The 15,578-nt window shown below is 48.1% G+C and overlaps 1 protein-coding gene across 1 annotated transcript in view; it reads left to right on the top strand.

Moving 5' to 3' along the window:
* SLC6A5 (solute carrier family 6 member 5) overlaps positions 1–15,353 on the top strand; it is a 53,605-nt gene extending 38,252 nt beyond the window's left edge. Inside the window, exons 13-16 of the mRNA XM_018043591.1 lie at positions 841–940; positions 7,178–7,278; positions 11,649–11,816; positions 14,278–15,353. Of these exons, the coding sequence (XP_017899080.1) occupies positions 841–940; positions 7,178–7,278; positions 11,649–11,816; positions 14,278–14,433 (525 nt within the window). The 3' untranslated portion in view covers positions 14,434–15,353. The remainder of the gene's footprint in view (positions 1–840; positions 941–7,177; positions 7,279–11,648; positions 11,817–14,277) is intronic.

Genomic DNA, 15,578 nt, shown 5'->3' with positions numbered 1-15,578 from the left:
AGTCCATTAGAGATTCTGACCGCAGAGGGAAATATGTCACCTTGGCTATGAACGATACTTCTAGCATCTTCATAATTGAGACGTAGCCTTCTTGAGCCAACGAGACAGGTGTGTCCTACTTGAAGAAAATGAAATACGTGGAAATCCAGCTTCACTGGCCAGAGGCATTTCCACTTGATTACTTGTAATGTACAATATCTATAGTCACTGGAGTTTCTTCTGGTCCTGAGTGTCTGGGAAGATGAGTATTTGCTCACCTGATGTATATGTATATTGCTTTTGCCGTCTCTTTGACCTTGCTCAAGTCACCACGTTGGGCCTTGGTTCCTTCATTTGTAAAATGATGGATTGAAAGGAGATGGTCTCTAAACCTCATGTAAGAGTGGGGTAAAGATACAGGGGGATGTATGAAGACTGCCCATTGACAGATGTGTGAGGACTGCCCATCGACACCTGAGGGTCCTATGGAGGTCAGTCACATGCAGGTGCATGGGTAGAAACGGCCATCTGTTGCTTCAAGCAGAAATGACGCAGTCTGGCTCCTTTTACATTTACATCTTTGAATGTGTGACCTCTGCCTTTGAAGAGTCAGATGTTAAATCACTTTTCTGGGCTTGTGCTATTGATGAGCTTGGGAGTCTCTCAAGGGACTGCTTTGCTAACACAGCAAGGCCTCTGGCTTACTTGACCACAGTTAAGTTGCTCCTCTCCAGGGGAGGGGGAAATCCTTTGACTCCTGTTGGCACGTGACCCTGCTCAGGCTGGAAGGACTGGCTGCTGGAAGTGGGACACAGCCTGGATCCAGGCCCACTGATGTTGCTTGTCTCTCTTCCCTGCCAGGGTGGAATTTACATGTTTCAGCTTGTGGACACGTACGCCGCCTCCTATGCCCTCGTCATCATCGCCATCTTTGAGCTCGTGGGGATCTCCTATGTGTACGGTAAGGGAACCACTGAGACGGATGCTGAGGCCAAACTGAGTGTCGCTGAGGCGTCCGTGGCTGGCAGGTTTCTCCTTTTTAAGAAGACAAGGCAAAGGCTTCATTGCAGCTATTTAGGAAACAGAGCTGCACCTTTGTTTCCAAGCTTGCCTCAATCACTTGGATCTAAAAGATGACCGATGGTGAAACTTTGTTATCAGAAACTGCTAGAACTGGGACATGCCCTTGACAAGTAACTGTTTAATGTCTGTGGATGGTGGCCAGACTAGGGGGGAAGAGGGAGACTGCTTTGCACCTGTGAAAGTATTTCAGGATCTTGGTAGCTATAGTCTTCATGCAGCTTGAGGTGAGGAGTAGCTTCATTGGTGGTCTCCTGATACTAGTGAGGAAAAAGAACCTCACAGATCCTTGTGTGTGTGTGTGTGTGTGTGTGTATGTGTATGTGTTAGCTGCTCAGTTGTGTCCGACTCTTTGCAATCCTGTGGACTGTAGCCCTCCAGGCTCCTCTCTCCATGGAATTTTCCCAGTAAGAATACTGGAGTGGATTGCCATTTCCTTCTCCAGGGGATCTTCCTGACCCAGGGACTGAACCCAGGTCTCCTGAACTACAGGCAGATTCTTTACCATCTGAACCACCAGGAGAGCCCCATCATAGATTCTTAGGAGACTTTATTAGCATCTTGGGAGCCTGTGATGCAAGATCTCAACCCCAGATTTTCCCAGGAAGAAACTTCCAATTCCCTGATAAATCAACCCTTCCTATCAATGGCACCCCACTCTAGTACTCTTACCTGGAAAATCCCATGGACAGAGGAGCCTGGTGAGCTGCAGTCCGTGGGGTGGCTAAGAGTAGGACACGACTGAGTGACTTCACTTTCACTTTTCACCTTCATGCCTTGAAGAAGGAAATGGCCACCCACTCCAGTGTTCTAGCCTGGGGAATCCCAGGGGCAGAGGAGCCTGGTGGGCTGCCGTCTATGGGGTCACACAGAGTTGGACGTGACTGAAGCGACTTAGCAGCAGCAGCAGCAACATCACCATAGCAACGAGCATCCTATAATCAGTGGGGCCATTCTCAAGAAGAATAGGAAAAATTAGCAGATGCCATCTTTGCCCTTCCCAGAGAGGTGTTTGTGCTTGGCTGGGGGTGGGGTTGGGTCTCACCGGGTGACCTCTTGAGCCCCTCCTGTGGACCGCCAGTCTTATGGGGTTCAAGGTGGTGCCGATGTCCTTGTACCTCACAGGGACATCCCTAATATAGATAAGGCCTCTATAGTAAATACCGTATTTACTGCAGAGGAAAAATGCCAAGTCAGAAGACCCATCTGTATTTCAAAACCAAAAGGGGATGGCGAAAGGAAAGGCAGGGTATCACTTGGATGCAGCGATGTGCTTAAGAGCCTTTTGCCTTTAATGTAATGGTTAGCCTCTTGCCCATCAGGGCTTCAGCAGCTTCTTGCTTTACTGAAAAATACATTAAAATGGAGGGTGATGGGCAGTCAAGATATAAAAAGGAAACCTCTCAAGTAAAATCTGGGTGCCCCAGAAACAGGAAAACACTGCAGCCATTGTTGGGCATTGGCAGAAGAAGAATTTATCTCAGCTGGAGTGTACATCCCCACTGCAGAGAGAGTTTAGCTTCTGGCCAGAGAAGTGGGCAGGCATGCCAGCTGTCCTGATGGCATCAGAGGCCAGACTGCCAGCACTTTGGGCTGATGAGACAGCCTCAAGCCTGCAGTGACGCTGTGATTGAAGACTCGCATTTAGGCTAAAGCTTCAAAGAGCTTCCTACCTGAGCAGAGAGTGGCTGAAACCCGGCCAGTCTGCCACAGTGAATCCTAACTTTTTGCCCAGATACCAAAGGAGTTACTGCGGAGAGGCCTCTGGGGCTCTCTTTTGGAAACTCGAGCCCTTGTGGGTCCACACATAAGCTGAAGTTGCCAGATGGTCTGTTGGCAAAGTCAGGAAAGCACTTCACTGTGGCACTGGCCCAAGTGTAGGTAGCCACCTCATTGACCTCTTCCACTGTCTGAAGCCTCCCTGATATTGCCCACAAAAGGCACGTTTGCATGACTGTTTCCAATAAAACAGGGTTGTTGAGTGTGGTTTACACGCACCCGTTAAAACAGAAACCTTTGAACATTTCTGTTTTTAGGACTTAAATTTCTCTCTCCCAGCCCTCATATAAATCTGCTGGTAGATTTTTTGGTTCCGAAGGAAAAAGTAAATCCCGAGTGCTTTTCCCTGGGCTCTGCTAGCCTTCCTAGGGGGATCTCCCGGGCAATTACCTGGGCTCTAGAAGGCTGGTGCTGGGCCAGCTCCCAGGACTAGGTGGACTCTGTGCTAAGCTCAGGTTGAACTTGACTCTGGTATTGTCACATGTGGGTGTGACCCTCTGATTTGGACCTGGAGGGAATTCTAAGAAGGGAATCTTAGAAGAAATATTTGAAGCGAACGTCGTTATTAGAGGTGAAAGGAAAAGCTTGCGCAAATATATAATGTATGCTCCAGATGCCAGTGGATTCTTTACTGAGATGATAAGCCCCCAAACAAATGCAGGTTAGTGTGAGGAAGTTCAACATGAACCCATGAAGAAAGGAAATGAGCTTGACTGATTTGATCATCCTGGCTGCTGAATCTGAGGAAGAGGCAGACAAATTGCAGAGATTTGTGTTTCCTTCTCGGTTCTAATGATCTCTAGAGTCTAGATTCTAGAGGTTGCCATTCAAACATTTAAAATACATTGGGTACAACTTTCAAGTTTTCTCTTTAGGTCAAAAGAGCTGATTCAGGCCCTCAAGACAATGCTCTTCAAAGGCCAATATCCAGATTTGTGGTAGCTAGAGAAGTGGAACTCCCCAAGTTTGGTGTAGGAACAATCTCTTTAATAGACGTTTACCTAATAGAGTCGCTTTGTAAAAGTGATTTGTACTTTCCTGAGAGCCAGTACAGGGACTTCCCTGATGGAGAAACCCTGGCATTAACCTGCTGCCACAGAGCCCTCATGCCTGATAATTGCTTGGCTCTACACTGTGCTTTTCCTGCAGATCACAATGTGCTCCGTGGTCTTGATCTGTTTTCTTCCACGTTGGTCAGTGACTGACTTTTTTTATATCCCATGCGCACTCTGTCTTTCTCTCCGTCCTTGTGAGGGATGTTATTTCCAGCAGGCAATGACTCTTACCTGGCTGGGAGCCCTAAGGCTGCCCAGAGATAAAGGAGGGCCAGACTAACCAGAAAAGGGCTCGAGAAGATGGCATTTCAGAAATAAAAGGACATAAACGAAAGCAAGGGACTGAGGCTTAGTATTGAGCTTATTGCTAACCGAGGCAGGGAAAATCTAAGCCCACACATAGCATTTTGGCTCCAGGGGATGCAGCCAAAACGTCACATTAACCGTAAGAGAATAATTGGAGGTACACACAGGGCTGGAGACCTAATTTGTGAGGCTGAGGGCAAAATGAAAATCTGGAACCCCATGTTAAAAATTGTTCAAAATAGCAATAGGAGACCATTAATCCAGGGATGTCACCCTTCTCAGCACCAGGCCACACAGCGAGGAGAGCAGTCCCTGGAAGACCATACTCAGACCAAAGGCAAGGGTGTGGCTGGTGAAGACAAAGGCCTCGAAGTTGCCCGGGCGAAAGTGATTGGTTGCTGAGGCAGGTCCTTGACTGACGGTTCAGGATTGGTTGGTTATATGGAGCTTGTGGTAGCCCCTTTCTGGGCACCAGGTCTGCGTGACTGAGTCTAAAACAGTAGCTATGAGTTCTCCGCTGCTTTTATTTCCTGCTGTTTTTCTGCTGGCTCAGGGAGAAGCTGTTGCTCTGATCCCTTTGCAGCTCTCTTACCCCTCCAGGTTCAAGGTCGTGCAGCAGGCAGATCTCTGTGCACAAGCTCCTGGCTCCAAGACCAATTCCTCTATCTAGCGTTAGCCTTGATGAGGGACTGTAGGGAGGATAGAGCAGGCAAAGGAGGCCATAAGAACAAAGGCCTAGCCACTGACTCAGTAAGGGACTCTGGTGGGGGCTTGGGCGTGAGTCAGGGTGTGGGTGGGCTGTGCTGGGTGGGGGCCAGAACGGATAGGGGATGGAGGGATTGGAGCGCCTGACTCAGGGATGAGCAAGAGGCAGGAGGCTTGCCTGGCGGCTCCCACTGGTGCCCTTGGGCAGCATCTCCTAGGCCACAGTGGCAGATCAGGCTGATCCATCACGGGACCTGGAGTGGAGCCCGTAGGAGCAGGCGTCCAAAGCCCTCATGGGAAGGGAGGAGGCTGACTTTCCAGGGCTTGTGCTAACTCTGGAGCCCAAGTCATCTTGCTCAGTTCCGGGGCTGCTCCTGGGCATCGAACTGCCTCCTGCTGAAACTGGGCACCCACCATCCACCCCCTCCTGCAGTCTGGACCCAGCTCTCCATCCCTTCTGGGGGAACCTGAGCACTTCTCCTCCCACCCCTGCCTCCCGTAGGAGGCTGGCTCTGTGCGTCTTCCTCAGTCTAACCTTGAACCCTGTCACATCAGTTTTCCTAGGCAAGCTGCACACCACCATCTCCTTGGAGAATGGTTTAATGGAGAGGAAGGGTCTGGTAACAGGATTGATAGTGAAAACAGAAGATTTTAGAGTCTTTTCTGTTTTGAAGAACTGAGTCCCACTTTCAGGATTTCACATGGGTTTCTGAGGTCCTCATTGTCTTTTTTTTTTAATTGGAGGATAATTGCTGTACAATGTTGTGTTGGTTTCTGCCATACAGCCACGTGAACCAGCCATGGGAATACATGTGTCCCCGCCCTCCCACCCCCTTCCCCATCCCAGCCCTCCAGGCTGTCACCGGGCACCAGGCTGAGCTCGCTGGTCACGCAGTGAATCCCCACTGTTTCACACGTGGTGAAGCATGTGCTTCACTGCTACGCTCGCCACTCGTCCCACCCCCTCTTCCCACAAGTCTGTTCTCTACATCTGCATCTCTATTGCTGCCCTGCAGATAGGGTCATCTGAGGTCCTCATCTTTAACTTTCATCTCTTTTTTGGTTCTAACCCTCCCTTACATCCAGAGGGTCTAGTGTCCAGAGGCCAGTCATTGAAGGAGTTTGATGATGGGGAATGAGACACAGGCAAACCCAAAGATGGTCAGAGAGCTGCTCCGAGTGTGCAGTTCTTGCCGGCAGTGGCCCATTATTTGGGGCTACCAGTCGGAACTGCCGACTATGAAGGGGCTCAAACTCAGGGCCCTTTCATGTCTCTTCGGCATGGCAACCCTCCAGTTCTGAGACAGCCTCACTTCTGGTGAGCTCAGGAAACAATACAAGAAACTGCTTCCTCCTCAAAAATTCTCTGTGGCTTTTCTTTTCAAAGAATGGATGCTGCTTATCTGGGGCCCTGAGGAAAACTCTCGTCTGCTTTTTGCTTTACATAGTTACGTTGATCAGTGACCAAGAAGACCACAATCCTTTGAGTTTCAGTAAACTGGGTGATAGCCACATGGAAGTCACATTGGTTGTTGCTTGCCCTTATCATCTTCCATGGAGCAGAGATAAATTGACTCATGGAAGAGTATCCTTGGGAGTGACTGGAAGTCCCTCAGTTGTGTCTGACTCTTTGTGACCCCGTGGACTATACAGTCCATGGAATTTTCCAGGCCAGAATACTGGAGTGGGTAGCCATTCCATTCTACAGGGGATCTTCCTAACCCAGGAGTTGAACCCAGGTCTCCCGCATTGTGGGCAGATTCTTTGCCAGCTGAGCCACCAGGGAAGCCCATCCTCGGGAGGGTGGGGGATAAAAAGCAACATACGGTGAGTCTCCCTTGAAATCCCAAGGCTTTCATAATACACTGTGCTTATTGATCATGATTGTAATTGGGTTTGCCAGAGTTGGTTGCTGAACCCATGAACCCACCCATGAAAACAGCCACACAGGTGACTGTGTCAGACTGTGGCAGCATGGAGATGCCTGGGTTAGGCTGGGATGGAGCTTTCTAGCTGGCACCGTGGGATGACATCTCACGTTGAACTTCACTGCAGAGAGTGTTTGGTATCTATTTAAACATTCCATTTGCCTTCATCTTCCCAGCAGTGAGTCACCTGTCTGATGGTTTCCTACATAATAGGGGTCATATTGGCAGCAAGAGGGGGCCATCCCAGCCAATGGCACGTGAGTGAGGGGCGCTCCTGCTGTCCCCTGCCCCATCTCACCCCCTGCCACCACACCTCGTGTTCCATCTCCGTTTGTCTCTTTGCAGGCTTGCAAAGGTTCTGTGAAGATATCGAGATGATGATTGGATTCCAGCCAAACATTTTCTGGAAAGTCTGCTGGGCCTTTGTGACTCCGACCATTTTAACTGTAAGGATTGCATGGTTTATCATGCCTGCAGCACCTTGCATACATATGCGATGCTTTATGTTGAACAAGACGTGTGCCTACATACAGATGAGCCTGGGGAGCTGGTAGGATGGATATCATTCCTGTCTTTCAGCTGAGAAAACTGAAACTCAAAGAGGTGAAGCACCCTGCCCAAAAGCTCAAGGCTGATGGAGGGGTGGAGGGCAGAGCTAGGACTCAGGCTTGGCTTGGAGCATCTCTCGGGAGCATTTCCCATTATATCAGTCTGCCTCGTGTGATCACAGTTCCCACATGCTAACTACGGTCCACCCTTTGTGCACAGTGCTTTTTATGTACCATCTCGTCTCTCCCCTACAGGAGTTCTGTGGGGTTAGTATTATAATTATCTCCATTTTACAGAGGAGGAAGCTGTTACCCAGAGCTTATGCGACTTGCCTAGGATTGCAGAATTATTAATAGTAACAACAGCCTGGGTTTCAACCCAAGCAGCCTGTCTCTAGAACTTTTAAACACTGCTCAACACAGCCACTATGCAACTAATACGTATAGCAGAAGTTAGACTTTTATTGTTCATCTTTATTGCTTTTGAGGACTATCTTACCATCCTCAAGTGTGATGATGACATTTTAAGATCATCTGACATTCATCTTCTTAAAGATCAGAGCCCTTCCTGTGCCAGTAAATCTGCGTAGGGACTCACATGCACGTCCTGTCACCTGCTCCTTTATTGCGGCTTAGCTTCCGGCTTTGCCTTCATCCACTCTCTAAGCACAGTGATTGTCAAGAGACCTTGTCTTTCTTCCTCCCTGGATTGTGGTCAAAGGCTGCAGGAAGCTGGCTGTAGTTCCTGCTAAGCCCAGCAGGGGGCACTAGAAACCAGATTAAGACCCTTGTTTCGTTGCATCATAACAGCTTCTTTAAAGGAACATGACTAAAATAGTAAAGAAAACAGATATTTTCCTTAAAACAAAACCAAAAATCCAAAAACAACCCCCAAACTGTCACAAAGTGTGTTTTAATCAAAACAGCTCAATTTCTTTCAGAAAAAGAAGTTTAGACAGAGAACACATTCAGTATTTCCTCCCTCGGCATTGACAGGAGACATTATATAGAAGCCACATCTGTGTGCATGTCTGTGTCTGTATCTGATATCACCTACCAGAGGCTGCAGTTTGTCTGAAAAGTCCCACCAGACCGGGGACGTGAGAGCTGAAAAGGATTGAGACAGATTTTTCAGTTTCTTGAATTCAGGACCGATGGGTTTCGCCAGCTACCGAGAGGAAAACAGGAGACGCCCCCGCCCTCGCTCCCGTCTGCCTCTGCTGTTTTTATCTCTGCTGAGCTTCGCCAGATCCTCCTGTTACTGCTACACACGGCTTATTCTTGGGTGAAATCAAAGTTAGAATCTGTCCCAGATTCTTTTCACCTTTGCCTCCTGTCTTAGAACGGATTAAGCTTCAAAGAATCTTACTCTGTTCTGCAGAAACATATCACATAGTGATAATCAACACGATGACTGGTGGGGCTCTAGCATCAGGCAGCTTCTTTAGGAACATTGTCTTTTAGGCTCCCGACCACCCTGCTTGCTGGGTGATTCTTTCCTCACTTTACAGAGGCCTGTGCTGAGGCTTGGAGAGGCTGAGGAGCTTGCCTGAGGCCACAGAGCTTGCAGGGGGCAGAATAAGAATCGAATCCAAGGCTATCGAGGCTTTAAGATAATACCTGTCTAACACACTTCTTGGAGAAGGCAAGGGCACCCCACTCCAGTACTCTTGCCTGGAAAATCCCATGGATGAAGGAGCCTGGTGGGCTGCAGTCCATTGGATCGCTAAGAGTCGGACACGACTGTGCGAGTTCACTTTCACTTTTCACTTTCCTGCATTGGAGAAGGAAATGGCAACCCACTCCAGTGTTCTTGCCTGGAGAATGCCAGGGACAGTGGAGCCTGGTGGGCTGCCATCTATGGGGTCGCACAGAGTTGGACACGACTGAAGCGACTTAGCAGTGGCAGCAACACACGTCTAATATATTTCTGAAAGCCTAGTTGCTTTCATCTCCAAGTGGAGTTTGGCCGATTCTGGATTACAATCATCCCAGTCTTCTTTGGGAGCAGAATTTCAGAGAAAAGGGATAATGGGGACTGGCTATGTTTTTTGAGTAAGTGCCTCAACCGTGCTGTGCTTTACTCAGTTTCCATTATAAAACTCTCCACAGAAACCTGTGGCAAGGTCCCAGTAGATATTTGCCTCCAAATCCTCCTCCTGTGTTTAGGAGCTAGAGACAAGATGAAGTGGTCAGTTCCATCCTCAGCATCACCTTCTGTTGCCATCAGCTGAATGTCAGGTGGACCTGGCTCCATGGCCAAATTATCCTTTCTCATGGCCAGGTTCATCTGAGAGCAGGGTTTTATCAAAACTGATTTGGCAGGGTGAAATTGATGGCAAGAACAAGTTTACACAGATAAATTTGATATGATACCTGTGTAACAGGAAATGGTATCAGAGGACCAAGCCTAACCCTTCCTCTTTGGCCATTTACCCTTCTGTAACACGGTTATCTTGTAGGAGACTAGACTGAGCTGAGATTTTGGGTTTCAATGACTTCAAAACCCCTGAAATAAAATTGATCATTTTTATATGTGCCTTCATGAATTTATAGAGTTATAAATATTCTGCATGCAATTATTGTATACATAGGCAGATCATGTTACTGACTTATGCACACATAAGCAGATGTATTGCTATTTATATAGTAAATGAAATGGAGCAACTTACCATAATTACATTAAGCCCTATTTCCAATAGACTTGTTAATAAAGCTTATAACTCTAGGGGCAAGTGTTCTAAAGGGGGTCTAGAGTAGATATATCTCTTATAGGAGCAGTATTTTCAGCCATTGTCTTCAGGCTCTTGCTGCTTTGAATCCATATATTGAATTACTGTTGCATTGGAATAATCACTTGCCCCGACAGCCCGGGCTTTGCAGCAATCATAAAGATGCCTTACATTTGTACAATGCTATACACTTTTCCAGAACACTTCCATGTATTATCTTTCCTGACATAATTCCCCCCAATCATTTTCAGGTAATTCTTTTACTGCTTAAGATAGAACAAGAGAGGTGAGGAGGAGGGAGGAAGTAGGCGGGTGCATTGTTCTAGGCAGAGGCTGCCTTGGGTGGCTTGAAAACAGGGGAGAACTCCATTTCCTCCAGCCCCCAACACAGCCATTAGGACCCCTCTCCCGTCTTTCCTGGTGCCTAGTTTGTTTTCCCAACATATCTGTTCCTTTGTTCCTTTGCAGCTGCTCTAACCGAGTTTTCAGAGGTTTCTCATCACTGTTGTCTGCGAAAATGCGTGGTGAGGGGGCATCAAGTGCTGAAAACGCATCATGACCTCTCCTAAAAGTGAAGGGGGCGGTGCCTCCCTGGTGGTCCGGTGGCTAAGCCTCCATGCTCCCAGTGAAGGGGGCCGGGGTTTGATCCCTGGTCTGGGAACTAGATCCCATATGCTGCAACTGAAGATCTCGCGAGACACAGCTAGGACCCAGCTCAGCCCAAGAAAGACATTTTTTGAAAAAACCAACAACAAAGAAGGGAGAGGGGTCCCCTGAGTAAATAGCAGACTGTTGTTTCCAGAACACCCCTGGGGTGTCTACCCGGTGTAAAACAGATCCGTTTTATAGCAGAGAAGTCTGAGACTTACGGGTCCCTCAGCTAGTTAGTGGTAGAGCTGAGATTAGCCTGTCCCCAGCTCGCCATTTTGTGGCAAGGCCATCCACCTTGTGTCATTTGAGGGGGGCTGGGCCGCCCCTCTCTTTGTCCCAGCGCTGATTATAGAACCAAACTTCCTGCTCAGCCGCTGCTCGGGGACCACTTGGCCAGCTTTAGAGGCAGCTCCTGGAGATGGTCCTTTCCCTATTCAAGGTGAAAGCAGAGTAGATTCAATTAGTTTTTCACATTAACCTAGTGGATTTCCCCCTTATAACTCAGGCTTGATTATCGGTTATAGAAAGCAGAGACAGCCCCTTAAAACCACACGCCATCCCCTCTCCCACCTCCACCCCTCAGTCACCCTGGTGTACATGCTTTAAATTCGTCCTCGCAGCCCCTCTGAGTGTACAGACACCCACATGCATCACTGAATTTTTATGTGATGGCAAGTACCGCTTTAGCACCTCAGTGTGCGTCAGTTCATCTCTGAAATCCAGTTCTTTCCTTTGGAAAATGTAGTCATAATACTTCCTTTACAGGATCATCCTGGGGGGAAATGAGATAATAGGTATGGAAGCAGGCAGCTCACAGCAGGGGTCTGACTGTTGAGGGCATGCTCACGTCCCCACCTAACATGTGCGCGTCTTTTTTCTTCCCAGTTTATCCTTTGCTTCAGCTTCTACCAGTGGGAGCCCATGACCTATGGCTCTTACCGCTACCCTAACTGGTCCATGGTGCTTGGATGGCTCATGCTTGCCTGCTCCGTTATCTGGATCCCGATCATGTTTGTGATAAAAATGCACCTGGCTCCTGGCAGATTTATTGAGGTAATTGTATCAGCTCCTATGCCTGCCGTTCCCTCCCAGGGGAGAAGCTCTGAGCGCTCTGTGCTTTTAAAAAAAAAAAACAAAAGATTTGGTAAACATATTCTAGCGGGAGACTGGGTGATTAAGTGGTTACAGTTGCTATCGTTTCTATTAAACCTGTTTTTATTATGTGTTATTCTTCGAATGGAGGGGCTCCGCCTATCGGCAGGCTGAGCTGTTATTGTGTTCTTCCTCAGAGCAGTGACGGCTCTGAAAAATAAGTGGTCAGGGTGTCACCTCTCTCCAAGAGCTCCCTCCTCCTCTCCCTTCACCCAGAGTTTAAATCCCAGCATTTGGTTGTTAACCACACAGCAGATCGCCCCTTTCCTGATGTTTCTCTCTGTCAGAGGCACCTCTCCCTCCAAACACCTATTACCAGTCACATTTAAAATCACTAGGCGTAGCTGAGGGTCAGTGTGTCACGTAGAATGTAACATGCCCGCAGAATGCAATGAAAGGTCCAGGGCATGGCTGGTATGAGGTGATGCCTGTCTGAGTTAGTCCCTTGCTGAACCCATTTCCCATTCCTCACGCAAAAACTCCCTGCCTCACTCCAGAGAGGATGGACAGCCACTTGCTGAGCCACCGGTGAAGTGTGGTCAGGCTTTTGTTATTCCTGAGAAATCGAGTGCTCAGACGTGCTAGGAAGCGATCAGTGCTGCCTTGTCTTGGAGGTCCAGCGGGCTGCTGTTTCGGACCAGATCAGTGCTGCTCAGGGCCTGGCCCAGGGGCCAGCACCACCTGGGCGCTCGAAAGTAAAAGTGCGGGTGTCAGTCCCTCGGTCACGTCTGACTCTTTGCGACCCTGTGGACTGTATGTAGTCTTCTCTGTCCATGGAATTCTCCACGCAAGATGACTGGAGTGGGTTGCCATTCCCTTCTTCAGCGAATCTTCCCATCCCAGGAATTGAACTCAGGTCTCCTATGTTGCAGGCAGATTCTGAGCTAGCAGGGAAGCCTGGGAGCTTCCTGGAAATGTAAATAATCAGGCTCCAACTCTGCTCTGCTGAACCAGAATCTTGGGGATGTGGGTCTCTGGTGGCCATAGTTTAACAAGCCCCCAGGTGATTCTGATGCGAATTCAAGCCTGAGAGGCACTGGATGAGAACGAGGTGAAGAAACACACGTGGAGATGCGGGTGGTGAGGAACAGCTGTGTGGGGTTTGCTCTCCGTCAGCCAGATGGAGGAAGAGAGCGCCCTGGAACATCTCACGCGGGCTCGGGAGGGGAACAGCAGATGGGAAGAGAGCGCACGAGTGAATGGGCCACAGGAATGTGAGTGCGATGAGGAGGTAGCCTTTGTTTTTCTTGGACTAAAGCTGGACACAGTTGGCAGAGGGAGAAGCAGAAGCCTTCTTACTGAAGCAGTGGTCCAGGTTCCATCCGCAGGACATTCTGCCTGTTGTCTCCTTAAGGTGCACTGACATGGTCCCCTCCCTGCCAAGGATGGCTTGCTCTGGCCGCAGGTGGATGCCCACTCCCTGACCCAGTAACCTCTTTCCTTCTGAACAGAAGCTGCGTTAGCCTCTGCTACTCTTGTCTTAGGCCGAAATCCTCTAAACTGATGAGGCGGCAATATAAATTTATTATGGTTAATTTGGGACACAAAGGTTGCAAACTGATGATTAAGGGGGAGATTAAACTAACAGCTATAAGAAGCAGCTTCTTTTTAATAGGTAATAAACACATCATTGTTCCCTCTGATGTAGTCAGAAATCTGCCTTCTTTTTCCTTATTCTAGAAAATGCTCTGGTCAAATTATGTTTTCCCTGAAACGTTCAGTTGAAGGATTAGAGACATTCCCATTGTTTTTAGCTCTTCTGCAAGAACCCACACTTTTGAACCAAGTCAGAAACGTATACTTTTGTCAACAGATAATTAAAATCTTTGCTCACTCTTGGCATTGTATCTTTGGGGTTGAGGGTTTTTTTTTTTTTTTTCCTGGCCATTTATATACTTTTGGGAAATATGCTAAACAAAATCCAATTATTTTGATGTAACAACTCACTGTTGAGACTAGAACAAAGTAATTGAGTACATGTCCTTTGCAGACTGTGTTTGGCAGCAGAGAGAGCAGCTTGTGGATCCTCTCCATTTGGAGGGAAAAAATGTATAATTAGAATCTGGGCCCTTTATCTTCTATTAATCTTGTGCACAGCAAATCCTGAGCAACTGTAATGTTGCTTGCAGGGTGATATAAATAATTTCAGGTGAACTAAACTAAGTGTCCTCTGTAACGCATTCCTGGCCTTGTTAATGAATGGGGCTGGTCTTCCTAACTGCTTCTCCTGGTTGAGGACCTCTTGGTTCCAGGAGGTATTCTGGCAAATGTGGTCACATGCAGTTTGCAGATGGGTGAGTAGTGTCTGGGGGAAAAGGGTGCTTTGCTTCTGTGACCCTGTGTGTCTTTGGCTTCTTTGCAGAGGCTGAAGTTGGTGTGCTCGCCACAGCCGGACTGGGGTCCCTTCTTAGCTCAGCACCGTGGGGAGCGTTACAAGAACATGATCGACCCCTTGGGGACCTCTTCGCTGGGACTCAAACTGCCAGTGAAGGATTTGGAACTAGGCACCCAGTGCTAGTCTGATGGCATGGGATGGCCAGACTTGATTCTCTTTCTCCTCTCTGCCTTCCCCTGATAGCTGTTTGCCCATTTTTCGTCTTCCTTCTCCCCACATCTCGGTTCATACCCGTGCATGAGAGTGATGATTTAGAAAAGTAGGACATAGTGTTGCATGCTGCAGCCAAGAGCTGGACAGAGCTTGGTTTGCCCGCGTCCACGCCGTCAGTTTCCAGTGGGGTTTGCCTCACAGGCTCGAGTCAATGAGGGGAGCACCTCCCAGTGAAGTCACACGCAGATGTTCATGAGTTGGTCAGGAGAGCAGCATCCTCTGTGATTGTCACCGGTGAGGCCAGTCAGGCTGATGCAGGATAACCAGATGGTTGGTTTGGACTCATCTGAGCCACGTCGTGGTTTCGTTCAGGCACACAAAGTTCAGGGCAGGGTATCTCTGGAGGGTTGGCAGTGGTCAGAAAATGTTTTCAATAAGATGAGGCTGGTGGATTCAGACACCCCCAAGGTGATGAAGTGCCCATTTCCATTCATGACTAGGGCTCTGTTTCCATCATTTGGAGCAGCTTTCTCAAATACGCCAAGGACTCGCATGCTTTCTCTCTGCAAGCTGAGAACCTCAATGAAGAGTCGGCTCTGTTCCCTCAGTTGACTTTTTTTTTAATGACCATAGTTGTGAATTCTTTGGGTCCTTTCCTCTACCTCTGCTTCATGTTATTTGTGCCTGATATCATACATTCATACCAGAGTGCCCTTCTGGTTTCTCCATACGTCGAACACCGTGGTCCAGCATCAGCATCCCATATGTCTTCTCTTCCAAATGTCTTTCTACGAGCTGTAGTTACCTTGTCTCTCAACGTCTGGGAAACTGAGACTTACTCTGGTTCTGTCCATGTGTTACACATATCAGACACAAACCCTCGAAAGACAGTGTCTCAGTTTTTACTCTTCACTTTTTCACTTATAGTCAATGCCCATTGTAGCCATTGAATCAAAGAAGTAGAGAGTTGAAGAGAAAGCAACCATAATACTCACTGTACTTTTTAGGTCACTGTAGGTACAGAAGTTTCTGATACATGCAGGTTAGGTAAGTAGCAAGTGAGCCAATTAGAGCTATTGCTTTTAAGACTACACTTAGCTGATACCATTTGAAGA

Source organism: Capra hircus, chromosome 29 (genome assembly GCF_001704415.2).
Source record: "Capra hircus breed San Clemente chromosome 29, ASM170441v1, whole genome shotgun sequence".
NCBI lineage: Eukaryota > Metazoa > Chordata > Mammalia > Artiodactyla > Bovidae > Capra > Capra hircus.
Note: the sequence above shows the minus strand (reverse complement) of the source record. Positions and strands in the feature narration are given on the sequence as shown.